This window comes from Pavona decussata, unplaced genomic scaffold, assembly GCF_977016875.1.
Source record: "Pavona decussata unplaced genomic scaffold, jaPavDecu1.1 SCAFFOLD_52, whole genome shotgun sequence".
NCBI classification, from domain to species: domain Eukaryota; kingdom Metazoa; phylum Cnidaria; class Anthozoa; order Scleractinia; family Agariciidae; genus Pavona; species Pavona decussata.
The window spans coordinates 1,259,759-1,278,061 of record NW_028145474.1 but is presented as its reverse complement, the minus strand read 5'-3'; the positions used below and the strand labels follow the sequence as shown (position 1 = coordinate 1,278,061).

General features: G+C 38.0%; 2 protein-coding genes across 4 annotated transcripts; one reads left to right on the top strand and one right to left on the bottom strand.

Annotated features, from left to right (window-relative positions):
* Nucleotides 1-333: 333 nt before the first annotated feature.
* Nucleotides 334-17,274, top strand: LOC146480822 (uncharacterized). Of its 3 annotated transcripts, none has more exons than XM_085109189.1 (3): nt 334-591; nt 3,099-3,165; nt 16,877-17,274. In XM_085109189.1, exons 1-3 carry the CDS (start codon nt 490-492, stop codon nt 17,017-17,019), a joined length of 312 nt encoding a protein of 103 aa, XP_084965315.1. In that variant the 5' UTR covers nt 334-489; the 3' UTR covers nt 17,020-17,274. The 3 variants fall into 3 exon arrangements, with proteins under 3 accessions (XP_084965315.1, XP_084965316.1, XP_084965317.1); XM_085109190.1 differs by lacking the exon at nt 334-591 and adding an exon at nt 1,993-2,181; XM_085109191.1 differs by lacking the exon at nt 334-591 and adding an exon at nt 1,995-2,175.
* On the bottom strand, nt 11,439-13,200 carry LOC146480823 (uncharacterized). The gene is made up of 2 exons (XM_085109054.1): nt 12,788-13,200; nt 11,439-11,907 (listed from the first exon to the last, which is right to left on the bottom strand). The coding sequence occupies exons 1-2, from the start codon at nt 13,198-13,200 to the stop codon at nt 11,439-11,441; spliced, it is 882 nt and encodes a 293-aa protein (XP_084965180.1).
* Nucleotides 17,275-18,303: the final 1,029 nt, after the last annotated feature.

Genomic DNA, 18,303 nt, shown 5'->3' with positions numbered 1-18,303 from the left:
TGCTGAAGTAGCGAACGCAAAGTCACTTCGCGCACCGAGATTACTCTAAGCGCGAGCCAAGTTCGAGTTTGGGGCCAACTCTTTTCTCTTATGTCTATTCATGTCTATTGGTTGTTAGTGCACACTGCAGTATTTGACAGTTGAAATGAAACGGAATTACAATAGCCGGTTGACATTGTTCAGTTTGTCTAATCTGATCATACACTGTTCATCCACCAAACAGGCCCGAACGTGATTCGAACCCGTGACCTCAGCGATGCCGGTGCAGTGTTCTACCAACTGAGCTATCAAGCTGACTGGAGCTCATCGCAGAGGTCATGGGTTCGGATCGCGTTCATGGCTGAGTTTTTCAGGCTTTCGGTGGATGACTGCGAGGGTCTCTTCTGCTTGGTCTTTCGTTCGCAGTTTATATGTTTCATATATTTATATTCAGTGATCATGGAATTAACGTAAAATCGTAGGAATAGATCATCATATGATAAACAACAGATGGACAATAGCATTGACAACGCGTTGGCTCAGAGGGGCGGGGAGTTAACAGAATGTCGGTTTGACCGGAAGCGGAGACAACAGCAGGGATTTAATATGACGGTACATTCAGTCGAGTCCTTTGTCCTTCTAGTTTGTCAGTGTGATTTTAAATAAAAAATCGCAAACGTTTCTGTAACTGGGTATGTGACCTAGTTTAATTAAATTAGATAGATAAATAAATCTAGCTTACTTTTCGAGACGATTGAGTTACGGGTAGACGCACAAGGACCTGCAGGGAATTGTAGATTGAATTCGAAATATGCTCGTAGCTGTCGTAGAGGTGAAGAAATAAACATAAAATATGTAAAACCCACATATTTGAAATGCATATGTATGTTTTGTTTCACAGTTGGCAGATTGTCACCATTAAAACTATATTCAGTCATCGAAATGTTAGACCTGTCACTGAAGTTACATAACAGAGTTGTATTTTGTAAAATCATAAGATTAACCATGAGTCGGATCAGTGGAGAAAGAAGAAGTCTTTCTCAGTAGCATTACAGCCATTAGTATTAAAACATGAAGGAACTTCTTCTTAATATTTTAATACAGCTTTTAATTGGCGGTTAAATTTTATTGTTTATAACTTGTTTATGCCCATGAATAAGAAGCCTGAGCAAAGGGCGGAACAACTGAACAAACCCGAAGTGAAACGAACCAACAAACGGAAACTTGAGCGAATTTAACGAACATCCGAGCGAGCGAACGGATAGCCGAATGACCGAGTTAACGATTAAACGGTCCACCGAGCACTCGCTGGCGAAAACGAGCGAACGAGAAACCGAGTGAACGGACCCGCGAAAGTAGGTGAACAGCTGAACGACCGAGTGGACAGCCGTTTTGTTTGTAGTCATAAGAGTTTATAGGGATCGATTTTCTGATATTCTAATGCAAACTTAAAAGAGCTTATCTTTTCGGAACGAGTGAGAAGCGATGTAGCTTTAGTTCCAATTACTTTAGTGAGCGGCACCAAAAAGAGAATTAAGAAACAGCATAGATTGACGAAAGCAAACTAGCTCCGTCTGCTCAGAAGGTCTATTATTCTCGTCGGGGCACAGTGAACAGACCCAGTAGAGAGTTCAAGAAACGCTAAACAACGAAAAGCACGAAGGAAAAATGTAACTATAAAATGTATGTGACTCATGGTTTTTGACAAACCTTTATTTCAATATCATGAATTTAAGATCAAACATGTCTTCAATTCTTTCTGTTGGTTATTTGAAATTGAAAAAGATTGAGGTAAAAGCTCTGGTAATTTGGACAAAACTGTCGTGTTGAGTTTTCAGCCTTTATAAACAATAGGAACACAATGGCGATGATTTTATTTTGTTTTTTCATTTACTGGTTTTTTTTTTTTTTTTTTCATGAGGGGACACTCGACTGCATCCAAAGTCCGTTTGTTTAATAATAAGATTAACTATGAGTCATAGGAACACAAAGTCCCATTAGGTGATAAACAACACCGAATTCCGGCGACGAACATGACATGTCATTCCAATCAGCTGTTTGCTCATAGTTTTCTTGATTCTTCACAAGTGAGGGTGTCGATTTTTCCTGGTTTTGTTTTAAATAACATTCAGCCTCCAACAAGGACATTAGTCAGTTTTCGCCATATCCTTGTCCAAGATGTCTGCAACGGGCGAGGTACATGTGAGTTACTATAATCAATCTTACTCTATGTTATCGAGTTTTTTTCCTATTTCATGCAGGGTGGGATAAGAGAGAGCTCTGGGAAAGGATTAGAGCACTTGTCAAAGGATAAGATTCACATATTTTTAACACCTCGCTTCAGTTGAAATAAATGTCGTTGGAAAAGTTTAATTTTACGGGCAACCTTTTCAGTTTAAGAAGTATTACACACTAACTTGATAACTATTCAAAGATGGTCAAATAAATCGAAACTTGTCGAATTCTCTTCAATTGAGAATTGTGCGGGATGTTTTGAAAAATTCTTGGCCGTTCTTGGGCCATCACGGATTCACGATTTTGGTGGATATCAGTTCGGAAGCGGCGGAAGACCTATTTCGCCTCAGAAATTCGAATGTAGTACTGAGAAAATCTTTTTTTTTTTTTACTAAATGATGTCGGCACAAAAATTTGTACCGGCTGGAATACAAATTCCTTTCGTTTTCGGAGAGACAAATACCTCGATAAAAATATGAAGTAGCACTAGCTAGCCTTTTTGTAAAACCAACGACAGCTAGAAAATTCTGGAAATGTGACTGCATTGGCTTAATAAAATATGTCTTTAAAAGTCCACCAAACGACCTGGGAGCACAGGATATAACATAAGCCGTCTGCCATTGACTGGATAAAAAAAGCTAATAAAAGCTTGTAGGGTACAAAGCTCTTTTTGTATTTTCGATAAGCCGTCTGCCATTGACTGGATACAAGAACACTGATAAAAGCACGTAGGTTACAAAACTGTTTTTGTATTTTAATTAACCCGTGATTGTCTGTGCGGTATGTGAATACGTTGAACTCTGTTAATCGACATTAATAAGAATTGGTTCATGCTTAGCATGCGAATATCGAGTGCCCCTGACATTCCATATTTGTTTGCACAGATCGTGCACCTGGACGAAACTTCACTTCAAGCTGTGGAGGAGCATTCCGAAACAACTGATAAAAAAGGTAATGTGAAAAGTGATCAGATACCAACAAAAAATGTGCAGTTTAACTCTTTATTATTTGTCAGCCTTTCCACTGTTTCTGTAGGAAGTACACAAGTTTCCATGGCTTCGCTGTACCATATCGATAACTTAGTATCGCACTTGCAGTATCGAATTCACAAACACGCGGATCGCCCACAGGATCTTGGTGATTGTTGTGTAGTCATACAGAGAAGTGACTCCAGTGTCATTGCTTGTATTCAATTCATTTTTTATTTTGCAACCAAGAGAGTATATCAAGAGTGCCTTCAGAGGTGGCTTCTGTAGTGTATTGATTACTATAGTACAATCATTATTCTACTTCAACTCAGTAACAGTACTTTCACATCATGCTGTAGCATGCAGTAGTTTCACATAAGGTAACAGTAACACATGTCCTTGTTACTATAGTAATCAATACACTACATCCTTCCCGGGCAATGTTCAAGGAATGAGCAAAGAATACAACTAGAGAATTATTAAATCACGGAATCAATGATATACGAAATTATCGTGATCTTTGGTTGACTTAACTACTTGTCCTGACTTAGTGGTAACGACGTCCTCGTTCTGAGTGGCTTACTTGTCAACATGACCAGGCCCCGGTTGTTCAAAGAGCGGATAAGTCTTATCCACTGGATAAGTCGCTATCCAGCGGATAAAATTTATCCACTTGCGTCATTCCGGTTGTTCGAAGCTTGGATAGCGCTTTCCAGCCGCTATCCAGTGGATAAAGTTATCCATGTCAAGGTAGGTCGTATAACTTTTTATCCGGCGGATAAAATGTAGCGGCGAAAGCCCAGTAAATAAACATGGCCGCCCGTAGTCTTTCTCGTATGATGAATAATTTCGATAATCCTAGAAAGGCTAGAGTCTATCGTAGAGAAATTGACCCGTTGGCGTGCTACACTGATAATGAACTTAGATCTCGGTATCGCTTTGGGAAAGAAGGTCTTCAGCTCATCATTGACTTACTCGCCGAGGAAATTTCCCTATCGACAAGAAGAAGCCACTCGTTGTCAGCGAGCGAACAAGTGTTAATTACGTTAAGATTCTTGGCTTCGGGTAGCTTCCTTGAAGTAGTTGGTGACACTTTTTTATCTTACGATAAATCCACCGTCAGTCGAGTTATCCGTCGGGTGACTCAATGCCTTGCCGCCAAAGTGAACGATTTTGTTAAGTTTCCATCGACGAGAAACGAGCGAGATGAAGTCAAGCGAGGCTTGTTCCGAATTGGAGGCTTCCCGTGTGCAATAGGCTGTGTAAATGGTACACATGCTGAATGAACCCGATTACGTCAACAGAAAGGGCTTTCATTCGATAAATGTGCAAGCTATTTGTAATCATGAAGGTGAGCAATGTAAATGTCAGCCATGTTACGTTTGAACGTAACCATTTATTTGTTATTGTGGGCATACTGTAACGGATGGATTGGAATGGATTTATAAAACGCGGACTTGTAAAACGAGGATTTGCAAAACGCGGACTAGTACACAATCACAAGAAAAGAAACAAAACAAAACAAAATTCATTTCTTTGATGATTTACTATAAATTATGGCAAATTATTTTGACTCTTTACTCATAGATTTTATTTTATTTTATTTTATTTTTATTTTCCTCCATGCCCCGCCTTAATTGCATCAGGCCTGATACACGCTTCTACGGGAAACAATGATCTAAAAAACTGTATATTTTTGCAGGATTGTTCACAAATGTGGTTGCCAGGTGGCCTGGCAGTACTCATGACAGCCACATTTTTAAAACATCTGCTGTGGGTCGACAGCTGGAACAAGGAGGAGGTCATGGGCTGGCAGATGGAGTGCTCCTTGGCGATAGCGGGTATGCCTGCACTTCATTTCTGTTGACACCCTACTCCCAGCCACATTCACCATCAGAGGAGCGGTTCAACAGGGCCCACAAAACAACGCGCTGCACGATAGAACGTACGTTTGGCCTTCTTAAACGTAGGTTCCACATCCTACACTCGGAAATAAGAATGGCTCCTGATAGGGTTTGCACGATTGTAGTCGCATGTTTTGTTTTGCACAATATTGCTATTAATTTAAGGGAGCCAGAAGTAGATGATGGTCATGTAGATGATGAGGACTGTGATGTGCAGGAGCAATATCATGGTCCTGAGAATGGTAATGCTGTTAGGAAGCACATAACAAACACTTTCTTTTAAGTTCTCTGTGTGGGTAGGTTCTTTTTGATATGCTCATGACTGAAGGATTATGGACAGGAGGGGTGCATTTCATATATCTTATTAGATGGTTTTACATTCAAAATACACGCAGATATTTTGCATGTTGTCTAGTACTATTTTTCCAGAGCCCCGAAAGGGTGTGGAAAATGAGCAAAATGTCAGCGCGCATTTTCTATACAAATCATCGAATAAGATCGAGATTTATTATTCCACTACAAAAAGATTTTGCTATTTTGGCTTCAATTTAATGGTGAGAGTGTCGAAATAGAGTCCTAAAGTGATGACGCCACAAAAAACAAAATCTATGAAATTATGGGATATTGTTAGAATACTCTGAAAAAGCATGATGGAAAATGCCTACTTGCCAAAAATCAGCATTGCAATTTGGGAGTGAGAAATTTATAGCTCTGTTATGCCCCAATGACTCCATACAAATCCTTTTAATTTTGTCTCAGCTCCAAATAGTAAGAACTGAGACATAACTAGAAAGATTTGTATGGAGTCATTGGGGCATAACAGAGTTAATATCTCACTCCCTTAATTGCAATTATAATAAAGATGCTGTTTTTTGACAAGTAGGCATTTGTCATCATGCTATTTCCATTAATATACTAACAAATCCCATAATTTAAAAAATTCAAATATTTGTGACGTCACACTTTAAGACTCAATACACCCGGCATAATCTGTCTATTAGTATAATGTTACATGCAAATAGCATAAATAACACAGAAAGCCAGTGGAGTGTAGTGGTCATTAAATGACCATATATTCACTAATGTGAACCGGTCAAACCGGGACACTACAGTGTATTACGGTCTTGTATTTTGCGTGTTTCCTTGATCTTATTTGGTGAAATGACATAAAAGTGGAATAATAAAATGATTTATTTCTTGCCTTAAAATCAAAATTACTCTAAAGAATCCCTATTTTGGCACAGAGATTGGTTGATTTGGCTTATTTCTCTTATTCAGGTACTTCCAATTATTTAATTACTTGACTTGGTTCAGTCTACTGGGTCGTCCTGTGTACAATTCTGTATCTCTTTTGTGTAGCTAAGCTGGTTACTCGTATTTTCTAGATTAGGAAAAGCTATTTCTTGTTTATTTGGCATTATTTTATAATTTTCTCAAAAATTATGGTAAATGTACCATTTTAAGTGTCTTTATCATGACCAGTCTCTATAATGATCTGTGCCAAAATAGGGGTCATTTGAAGCAATTTTGATTTTAAGGTGCTCATGGATAAATTAGTCATTTACGCCCCTCTTGCACAAAGCCCTTCAATTGTTTTTGTTTGAAAAAGTGAGAGCACATTAACTGCTTTGTATGCTGAGTTTTTCGAAAGTCACAACTTTTCGTTTTACCTCAGATTTCTTTTCCTTAAGTGAGCAGGGAAAAAAATGAACAGGGATAGCACAGTGGTGAGAGCACTCGCCTCCCACCAATGTGGCTCAGGTTCGATTCCCGGACTGACAGTGTCACATATGCTGGTTGAGTTTGTTGTTGGTTCTCGTCTCTGCTCCGAGGGTGTTTTTTCCGGGTACTATGGTTTTCCTCTCCACAAAAACCAACATTCCAAATTACAATTCGACCTGGAAACAGTGGACAAATAGCCACTCTATCGAGAGTGATGAAAATCTGCGAGTCAGTGAGCCATGTGAGCCAAGGGGTGATCGAGCCATGTGAGCCGTGCGAGCCATGCGAGTCACGTAAGTCACGCGAGCCACAGTACAAATGTTAAGAATTTTTATTTGTTATACTTACTTTCACATGAGAACAAGAACAATGGCATCGGAACAAGATAAATGAGATCGCAATATTTAATTCTTTAACAGTTAAGGACAATGCAAAAAAAATCACTAAGGCTGAAGGACGTTTTTTGAATCAGCCAATCAGAAACCAAGTTGAAAACAGTCAAATAGGTACCAATTTTATTTCTGGCTAAAATGCCTCACAATGCACTGAAAACCGTCAGTTGGGTATTTTTAAAGGGAAAGTGTATGTAAGTGTATGCACAACTGTCACCCTCACTAATCTGCCAATCAGACGAAACTGAATGCACCATGTTCAAGCTACCTCCTCTTCTCTTATGCTAATTATCTACGGGCTTTAATCCTTACGGTTTAGCTTTCTTCGCCACTCGACATGCTATCATTGCCTTCACCTTTCTGTCTGTAACGACTCTAGAACCCTCTCTGCGCTAAGGCAAACCGTTCACGAACACTTCACAACTGGCGCCAAATGTTTTGATTTGAAAAAAGAGTGACTCGCAGAATACATCGGGGAAAGGGAGGGGGAGCTTAAAAGGAAGCAAAAAAAAAAAAAATGAGGGAGTTTGGGTACGCCCGAGTACAAATAACAAGCCCGAGAACTTAACTCGTGGCCCAAAGTCTTATCTCTCGGCCCATCGCAACCCCAAAAAATAAAAAAGGATGAACTATTTTGATAACGTGACCGAAAACGTAACTCGTGCCGGCTTACAGCCCGAGTAAAAAACTCGTCTAAAATGTTGTCATGCAAATGTAAATAAAACAAATAAAAATTCTTAACATTTGTACTGTGGTTCGCATGACTCGCAATTTGGCTCGCACGGTGGCTAGTATGGCTCGCTGGCTCGCAGATTTTGCAGACCCCTCTATCAATCTGTGGATACGATGTGCCACTGAGATTGCCATTTATTTATTTTTATTTTGTAGATGTCTAAATTGCATTTCATTAATTTCCAAAACATTGTTAAGCAATTTTTTTTCACATTTGGGCATTCATTTTTTGCTAAAAACATACAATGTTATGTAATGTTTTGAAAATTTTATGGCAATATAAATCATCTAATTATGGTCTCTTAGAGTAACATTAAGGCAGACTCTAGAAAACTGCGCTGTCAGTTGTTTTTACAATGACATGGAAAAAAGTACATGCAGAATTCACGTCATGGCCTTATTTTCTGTTGAGAAAGGGTGTGCATCACATCTGACATCATTTTTATTCATGTCTGTGCTCTTTTAGACAAAATCTAACACAAGCCAATCGACACGCGGGAATTTTGTAAAAAGCCAAGTATAGTTTTATGTAGTTGTTCAAGAAGTAACAAAAATACTCTCAATTTTTTTTTTGTTGCATTGTAGATTTTTTAAGCTAAACCCAGCATTAAGACCTTAAATGTATTGCGCATTAAAATGTTAAATTACTGATGACCAGCAAGTAGAAATTGCCTTTTCACTTTAATTTTATTTGGCAGTTTTATGTGTAAACAGTTTTTCAAAATTTAGCATTCAGGCAATTATAGAAAACAAAATTAATATATATAAATGGATGCACATTTTTCACAGAAAATCTGCAGTACATACAAAATGAAAACTGACTTTTTGGTTAGGAAAGCAGTTTATTGCAGCTTTTGCTTGTAACGCTCACTATAGGATTTGTTTGAATTAATTTATAAAATATAATGTCTTTTGAGTTTTAGTGGTTGTGAACAATGTTAGATGGTTTCAATAATTGAAAACTAAATTATCGATGTGCACTCTCATTTTTCTCATGGGTATTAATAATAATTTAATTATAAGTATAATAATTAAAAACTGACTCAGCAATGCATGCGCAGTTTCAGAGTTTTGATTGGCATTATATGTTTATTTGAGCCATTATACCATGCCCCACAAATATGGTAAGAGTATGTGTCAGGGGGCAAGAATAAGCTATTTTCCACTCAGGGTTGTTAGATAAGGTGATTATAGCCAACTTGATGCACACCAGTGACGTGCCCTGAATGCGCACTTGTGGAATAACTAATAAATTCACATGCAGGTCCATTAACCTAATAAGCCTTGCTCAAAGTAAAATATTGTTTTGATATTTCAGTTTAAGAATGAGATAAGAAAGGCTATAGCCCATTGATTTTGTTTTGTTGACTGAAGTTTAAATCCATGAGAGTCAACTTACAGCAGCTTGATAATTTTCATGATCCAATATTGCTTTATATTATAGTTAATGGAATGATGGTTTCAATGTTCAAATGCATGACTGTATAAATATCAATTTCATGGATATATATAATAAATTTATTTAAGTAATAAAAATTCTTTTTGCAAACAAAAGTTGCACAGTTGCATGATCACCTCTGAATGTTGAATTTCATTTATAATAATATTATAGGAACCTCTTCCCTAATGATATTGAATTGTTGGAAATAATGTCTATAAATTCTAAATTTTACATGAAATAGTGAAAATTTTGGATGCTTTCTGTATGATTACTGGTCCGTGATGTTGGAAAATAGAAGTTCTTATTAAGAGCTGCTGCTATTGTGATGAACAATTAAGAAACTGAATGAAGTCATAATAAGACAAAATGTTGGCATAAGAAAAGCTATTAAAATTACAAACAAGCAGTGTTGTATAACTCAAATACTGTTTTATATTGCAGCAATGAAATATTGCTATATTTCCAATGAAATTTGAGAATATTAGTTTGTATTCCCAACAATTTAACCCCAATACAATTTCAAGAATGATGTTACCTTTAAAATGGATATAGTTACAAAAAATTTATGCTTATTTGAAATTTGAAAGACATTTGAAAGAGAACAAGCATGCAGGCATTTCCTTTTTTGAATATCTCTTGTTGTAGAGATATTCAAGATTTTTTGTTCAAAAAAATGATGAAGAAAAAATTGATGATGAAGTCACAAATTGTCTCAGTACAAAGATAAATGGAGTGATGCTACTTAAACTTGGCCCCAACAATGTATGCTAGGTAAGAAACATAATGACACCCATTTTGACATTGCCATGATTTCACTGTTGGCCCCAGTCCCTCTCTGCTTTGAACCAGATATGAGAGTTCGCAGATATATTAAGTTGGTCCTGCTTGAAACACACATTTTGATTGGCATTATAATTTTCTGTTAACTTGTGACAAAAAAGGCATGCAGTGTGTAATTACGTGAAAAGGAGAAGTATAGAGAGAGATTAAGTGTGAGTAAAAGAGGATTGTGAAATCTATAGTGAGAAGAATATGAAGTTTAAATCAGTTGTAATCTGTGCATGAAAGTGACGTTGGTGACCAGTTAACATTCCTTACTCATTAGTGGTCTATAGATTTCAAGTAATTTAAACTTTAAATTGTTCTCACCTAGATTTCATGTCCTTGATCTTTGACTCATGCTTCTCGACTTTCTACTCCTCTTTCTCCTGTATATACACTGCCTTTTTTTGTTTAACAGTCGATAATCATTATGTCAATCAAATGTCAATTTAGTATCACAAGCATTTCCAACGCAATATTTCCTGAGATATTCTTGATCAAATTGGGCAGTCATGGTTGTGAAGCCTGACAAACTTCTTTTCGTTGGCCTTCAGATGGTGCACAGACCACAATAGATTTTGAAATGTGTTGGAGTAACTAACCAATAGAAACCTTCCTGTTACAGGGTGCAACTGGGGCAAGTGGATTTTGCAATTGGGCTAGTGGATTCTGACCATCACTTGCCCTGTGGGCAAGTGAATTTTTTTCAGAATTAAAATTACAAAATTAGTGTGAACCAAAAGCCATTTTTTAAGCTGATCTCAAAAAGGGAAATCTTTAAAAAAAAAGTATTGCATTACATGCATGCACATTTCATACCCGACATAATGCATGAATTTTTTTTGTATATAGTCTAGTCCACACAATTCAAGTAAAAAATAATTTGAAATACATGTATGACTTGAACCCTTGCTAAATAAGAGTTACTTCAGAGAAAGCTAGTTGTAAACTGCAGTCAAGCTGTGAAAGTTAAAACAAAGGATTGTGCATAGTCGACCGGTCATGGCCCTAATCCAATTAACATAAATTGCAGCAGCTTTGTTGTCATGGCATTAGGTTTCATGACAGTCCCTCAGTTAACTTAATCTTGAGTTTGTGATTTATCTTTGTACTGAGCTGACTTTTAACGTTATCAATTTTTGAGTAAAAACTTGAATATCTCTGGAACGAGAGAAAATACTTCTCAAACGAAAACGCCATTATTTGTCACTTTGAAAGGCCTTTCAAGTTATAAAAGCATAATTTATTTTTTACTTCCTCTTCTCTCCTCAATCTCCTCCATTTCAAGCTTTAGCTTCTTTCTGGCCAACAACAGATTTTCGATCTCAATGTCCAGCTTCCTGCTTTCTTTTTTCAAGACCTCCAACTGTGTTTCCTGGATATTTTGGGTAAGTGACACCTTTTTGGTTGGGGTCTTTGACTTTGGAATTGCAGGCTTCACAGGAAGCTGTGGTGTTGATGTTGAAGGCTGTTGTTCAACGGGAAATGATGTAACAGGAGGGTTGAGATCATCATATATTAGGCAATCCACAGTTGGTTGCTGAATGTTATCACCGGGTGGTTCAAGGCACATGACATCTGGGCATGTGATCACATGTAAGGGCTGAGTAAAAGGCTGATCTGTGCTACTACTGCTTCCACATTCCAGTACAGAAGTTGTGATCCCTAAGTCATTTTCAATGTATTGGAAAAAAATATTAATATTCTGCAATCTGCGAAATCACATAAACTTTATCATTTTACAGTCACCAAGGCGGCGAGAAGCCATGTAAGAGAAATGGTCATCAATGGATGAATTTCTTCGACAACATGCGAACCGCCGAGGGAGCAGTCCCTCGCTTTCAGGAAAGAAAATGTTTTGTAGATATTTTACTTGGTTTACGAATTCCAACATCACTATTATTGGCAATATTAGAAGGAACAAATGCACAGAAAGCATGCAAAATTAATTCAAATGGAAATAAGGTTGGCGTTATAAAAGTGCTTTTGAAATACATTATGAAAAATAACAAAGGTGCATTCACCGGTTTTGATAGGTTTTCCACAAGCCTAAACACCACGAAACTTATTTTTTAAGGAGACGAAATGCAGGAACTAGCGACATTAACAAGAGTAGAAGCACAGAAACAATACAAAATTACTTCAAGTGGAATTAAAACTGAATAAAACTGAATTATCGTGCGCGCCGAAGAGCGACGGGCTATTTTATTTTCTTGCAGTCATATAGTGGCTGATCGAGTTAATTTTAAAAAACACAGTACTTCTAGTTTAGCTAAAAAATAACGAACTAGTAATTTAGAGGAAGGTGTGGTTCAATTTAAAATTTCATTGTGTGGTCAAGTAATTTAACTTTTAACCTTGTAGTCCCGGTTGGAAGTTTACAAGTTCGGCGCACGTTTTAAAAGCTTGCGTGAAAAAAATAATCCAAATAGACATCAACAAATACGGTTTAGGACTTATGGCATTCGCATTACACATTCTTCTCCGTAAAGAGGGGCCCAGAATGTAAACTATAACTGTAAAAGTGCTATTGAATTGACCAAAATAATATAAAGGAAACACAAGTGTTGCGAAGGGTAAGCTTAATTAAATTTATCAAACAACTTACCGGACTCGATTCCTCCCGAAATTCCGGAAAACGACGGGTCATCCCCAAAAAGCTGAATGAGTTTCAATGTCTCTCCTTTCGGGGAATCGGGTTTTCTACCCCCACCTGTTTTCCTCCTTTCTGTTCCAACCTTGTTGTGCTCTTTTTTTGCACTGCTGACCATGCCGCGCCACTTCTCTTTGATCTCGATCACCGACCTCTTGCAAACTCCCAGAGAATTTACTCTCTCTGTAATTTGCTCCCAGATTCTAATTTTGTTTTTGTTGCTAAGAGTGTTTGAGAACTTGCTTTTTATAATTTCGATGTTTTCTTCCGCCGCCTCTAAAATGAGGGTGCATTCTGCCGCAGTGAAATTGGGCTTTCTCGCCCTCTTTCCCGGTTCCGCGTTTTCCGCCATGTTTGTTGACAAAAAAATTTTCGTGACGCGCGCGCTCCCATATTCACCATGGCAACAAACCGGATAGCGGCTTATCCGGTGGATAGTTATCCATGGCACTATCCAGGCTTTGTGCAACGACTTTTTATACACTGGATAACTATCCGGTGGATAGCGATTTTATCCGGTGGATAGGCCTATCCAGTGGATAAAGTTATCCGCTCTTTGAACAACCGGGGCCAGAAGGCTTAGTGTTGTCACAAGCGTCAGAAGCTGTCGCACCGGACTCAATAGAGTCGTTGGACTCTAGTTTCAGTACCAACTTCTTGTTCAACAAGATCAGTAACATACTCACTAGGCGCATGCTTTAAGTACTTTGCATTACGAACTAGCGTGGTACCCGTGTCGACGTTAACTAGACTGAACGTATCTCTCGTTTTGGTCTCAATAATGATTACGTGCTTAGCCAACGAGAATTTCGAGTCTAATTTGTTCGGCTTCATGTTCGCACAATGCACGATGTCATGACTACACAACAGCTTCAGTTAAACGGATAAAGAGCCTCTCAGTTAAATCACAGATACCCAAACCCCTATATCAAATTAAAGCTTATAGAACTGGGTATTCAAAAACATTTCATTGCTTTTTCAATAAAATAAATTCCCAGGTTTTTCGCAAAGTCGGAACTTGAAGGTCCAGGTTATCGTTCAAGAGTTCCAACTCAATGCGATTTTTATATTTTGGAAGTTTGTTTTTTTTCTCCAGGTCAGGATCCCAAAAGCTTAAAAAACGTGTCGGGGTTTTCCTTAATTCGATTTCGTTCAAAAAATACAAAACATTTTCAATACTGCGAGAAAACCATGCGGAGTGAACGCACGGAAATGGTTTTTATGGAAATAATTTTAAGAATTATTGAATTCCCCGACATGTTTTTGTTGGTTATGTATATTTTTCTAGCATCTGGCTAAATTTAACTGAAATCGGCCAAATCGTTGTTGAGTTGGAATTCTTGAAAGTGTCCCCTGCAAGCGAAAATTAAAATTTTAAAACAAAAGAGCTTGAAAAAAAATTCTAGCTACTCAAATAAGTACCGCCCCCTAACACCTTTATGGAAAATTAGCCAATCATTTTGCAAGCTACTTTTTCCTCCGGTCACCTCCTGTGAAAATTTTCTCGCAGTTTTGCACGTACTCGGGTTCCAGAGTAATCAACTCCTTCACCATGTTGTTGGATATCTGCGGTGTTTGCTGTACGCGCACGCCGATTTTGTAATCTGCAATGATTATGGGAAAAACAAAATGGGGACTGAAGCCCACCTCAACAAGCAAGGCTGTTGGGCCGAAGCAGAAGCGGCTGAGGAGGGTAAAATTATCAGCGCTACGGAATTATCGGGGAACAACCGTAACCGCATGTATTGTCTCAGTCAAAACGAAAATTCTTGCTGCTTTTCAGTCGAAAAGCCGGCGAACAAATCTATTCGAGCGAAATATTGTTGAGAATAGCGAAGTTTCGAAATTGCTTATCGAAGGTTCGGGTGAAAATTAGCTCTTGAATGAACGTCTTAATTTGTTAATGCTGCAAATAGGAAACAAGTTTCCGTTTGACGCTTGAAAGAAAACGTTTAAACGGAACCGTTTAAAGGAGCTGACTCCGTTTAACGATTTGGAAAGTACCGTAATACAGTTGTTTCTGCTTGCCGAGACTTGTAAGTTTTACGCACTCGAACAAAAGTGATCTGATAACGTTCAGCCGCAAATAAAAAAAGGAAGCTCATCAAGCGCGATTCACGGACTCGCAAATTGAAACATTAACAAGCGCGTCTCCAAACATTCGCTTCGCTGGAAGACTTTAAGACCTTTACCTACTTTAAAGTGTAGCTTAAAGCTTATGTCTTCTTTTATATCAGTGTCGTACTCGAACAAACGCAAGTTCTTCCACTAAATACAGGATATTCGAAGTGCGAGAACGTGAGGGATTCAAGACTATTCTTGGTTTTCACGTGACGTCACCAAATTCTAGAATTCAAAACTGGGAGGCCTACAAAATCTTTACCTTCATTCAAGGAGAGATTACCTAAAAATATGTCTGTTCACAATTTCTTAGCTCGATGTCGTGCTTCCTTTTGAAAATAGAACAGTTTCAATATCCGAGTTTCCATCGTGCGTGACATTAGGAGGACGGCCGTGACAGAGCTTTTCCCTATCTTAAAAATGACTCTTCGTGTGATTTTCAGCATTCTAAACAATTTAAGTTTGAAAAGAAATATTAATCTAAACATTCGAAAATTCACAAGGGCAAACAAACATCTTTTCTGGCAAAAGTGAACTCCAGATGTTTTTTCCTATTTCCGGCCGCCATGTTTGTGCCCCTCAGAGGGACACAAACATGGCGTCTCCATACTAAGCTCTATAAATTTATGTGGAACATTTTGTCAAATAACTCGAGTACGGAATGCCGCACAGACCTGACACTTGGACAGATGCCTTATTTATTTATCCTCTATACAATGTCAATTTCTTGACTTCATTCATGGAATGGTTTTGATATTTTTTTTTCAATGGCGTGACAGTGAAAACCGAGACCGTTCGCAAATATCGCAACGGTTGGTTACACCGGCTCACTTACGTCCCAATTTCTCGGCAAATACTCACTCTTTTTCGAAAATTCTTTTTTTGTTGTAAGAACTTACTGGGAAGTTCGGCAGTAATCATAGATCCCGGATAAACTGTAGCGAAGACGTGTCACTTCACAAAATACTGACCAAAGTCTGCACTCATCGCTGCCGTCCGCCATTTTGAATGAACAGCTTCCTTTTCCTTACATTGTAGGAATTCATTTTATAAACTCGTGAATGCGCGCATGCGCAATGAACGAGTTATCGTAATGTGGGGAAATTTTCACTCGCTCGGTCACTCGATCAGTCATAAACTTTATATCAATTTAAGGTTACCCTTTACCTGCAGAGATGTCTTGGGTCCAGTTTAATGTAGATACCTAAACTCCTATATCAAATATCTAAATGCGAGCGTCCGAATCACCTTCTTAAAGCTACAAGTCAAAGCGAATTTTGTTTTTCGCTAATTTCATTTGGTCCTCAGTTTCCGGACCCAAAGCGCTAAAAAAAGTTGTCTGCGGGTTTTTTTTGCCATGTTCAATCGCAATGAAAAGTTATATAACATTTTCGAAATAGGATGAAAAAAATGTGGAGTGATCGTACAAAAATCACTCTCGGAGAAAAAATATTTCGAAAGAAATAATTGGCAGGCATGTTTTTGTTGTTTATATGTTAAACTTACTACTGTCCAAAATTGAAGGCATGCGCAAGCGAACGAATTCCCTTTGAGTTTTAACTCTTTGAAGCGACTCCTCCAAGTGAAAAAGTTGATTCGAGAAAACAGCGCTAAAAATTCGGCATTTCATTTTATTTCAAAATTCTTGGTCTAGTTTGATAGCCAGTTCTCTAAGCTTAAATTTGATATAGCGGTTTAGGCCGGTGATCTACAGTTTAAACAGGACGTGCGCGCTACATCGCTTGGACGCGAGACACCTCTGAAGGTATAAGATAACCTTAATCAAAATTCAATCAAAATCATAAATTATTCAAAACTAATTAGTTAATAAATAAATAAATAAATAAATAATAAATTAATCAAAACTGTCAATACTCATTTTTGCTACATCTGTTTTGCTTTGTCAGATCCACCGCCCAGATCATCCAAAGTTCCAGCAATTTTTCCTGTTGCTTTTTCCATGTTGGAAAAGGTAGAAGTGGCGAACAGCATGGGCTGCCTTTCTGCTGTATCCTACTATAATGAAGATACCGACCTCTATGGCCAATGAACTGCTTTGAGTCAACGAGCTTTAGTAGAAGATAAAATATGAGGGGGAGATCTGTATCGGACGCGAATATTTTATCGTGCTTGTGAAATGAAAACAGTAAATTGTGTTTTGCATTTTAATAAGAAGAGATCTCTATCAAAAGTTAATGATTACTAATTAGCTGAGACGGAGTTTGTTTCAAAAGTTAAATTTACTGTTTAATAATTCATGGTGTTGTTTTGGGGTTTACAGAGGTGTAAACCCGGATAAAAGCGACCTGGCGTCCTATTTGTGAAATAAGCTAATATTTCAACTCAAAACGCCCAAAATACTGGCTGGGATGATTTTCCGTGGAGGGGGGGAGGGGAGGGGTGGAGCGTGAGTGCATCAATTTTGTTTTAGGGGAAGGTAGGGAAATAAAGGGAGGGGGGGCGGGTGCACTAAAGAAAAAATCTCCAGATTTCAGATGTTCAGAGGTTGACATCTCTGCATGGTGTTTCTTCCTCAACATCAAATCCGAAAATGAATGTATTAGAATAAAATCTTGTATTGTAATCTCTCCTTTCGCTTCGATAGATGAGTGTTTCGCAGCAGTCAGTCTGTGGTTGTGTTACTAAGTCGGTGGCATCTCTTGTGTGAGGCTTAACCAATCTTAGGATAAAATCTTAACAAGAAATAATTCATTCAAATGCCTATCCATGTTATGGTACACGCGCCTCATCAAATCAACCTATTAAACACACAGCACTTCTCGACAATTCAAACATTGTATTTGTCGCTGAATAAAACTCACTTCGTCTCACCAACATCCTTTCCTTATTTAAAACTGCCAGATGTATGTGTGACCTACGTCATACATCACTTGTTACGAACTTCCGCTTCGGGCTACTTTTCCATTTCCGGTTACTTTTATCAATGTTTACTACCTAACAGTTACACACGTTTCCATTGAATATGACATATTTTATACCTCTTACTAACCAAATTCGAGGACCGATGCGGACCGAATTTTTTTCCCGTTGATTTTTGGCCCAAACGCGCGGGCCATAATTCAACGGGAAAAAGCGAATACAGTGAAACACGGCCCGCTGAAATTGACCAATAGTAACTGAGAGATATAATTACAAAATACTAAATAAAACACTGATCTGACTAGATTCATAGAGGATATTACACGACAGCTTGGAGATACGAAATTTCTCTTCGAGTGTTGAAAAATATTTCACGAGTGAGTGCAGCGAACAAGTGAAATATTTTTCAACACGAGAAGAGAAATTTCGTATCTCCAAGCGGCCTAGCCTCCCA

Coding starts and splice junctions, on each gene's coding strand:
- LOC146480822 (XM_085109189.1), top strand. CDS start 490: ATGGACAATAGCATTGACAACGCGTTGGCTCAGAGGGGCGGGGAGTTA. Junction 592..3,098: donor AGCAGGGATTTAATATGACG/GTACATTCAGTC, acceptor TTGTTTGCACAG/ATCGTGCACCTGGACGAAAC. Junction 3,166..16,876: donor CGAAACAACTGATAAAAAAG/GTAATGTGAAAA, acceptor TTGCTTTGTCAG/ATCCACCGCCCAGATCATCC.
- LOC146480823 (XM_085109054.1), bottom strand. CDS start 13,200: ATGGCGGAAAACGCGGAACCGGGAAAGAGGGCGAGAAAGCCCAATTTC. Junction 11,908..12,787: donor TCCGGTAAGTTGTTTGATAA/ATTTAATTAAGC, acceptor GTGATTTCGCAG/ATTGCAGAATATTAATATTT.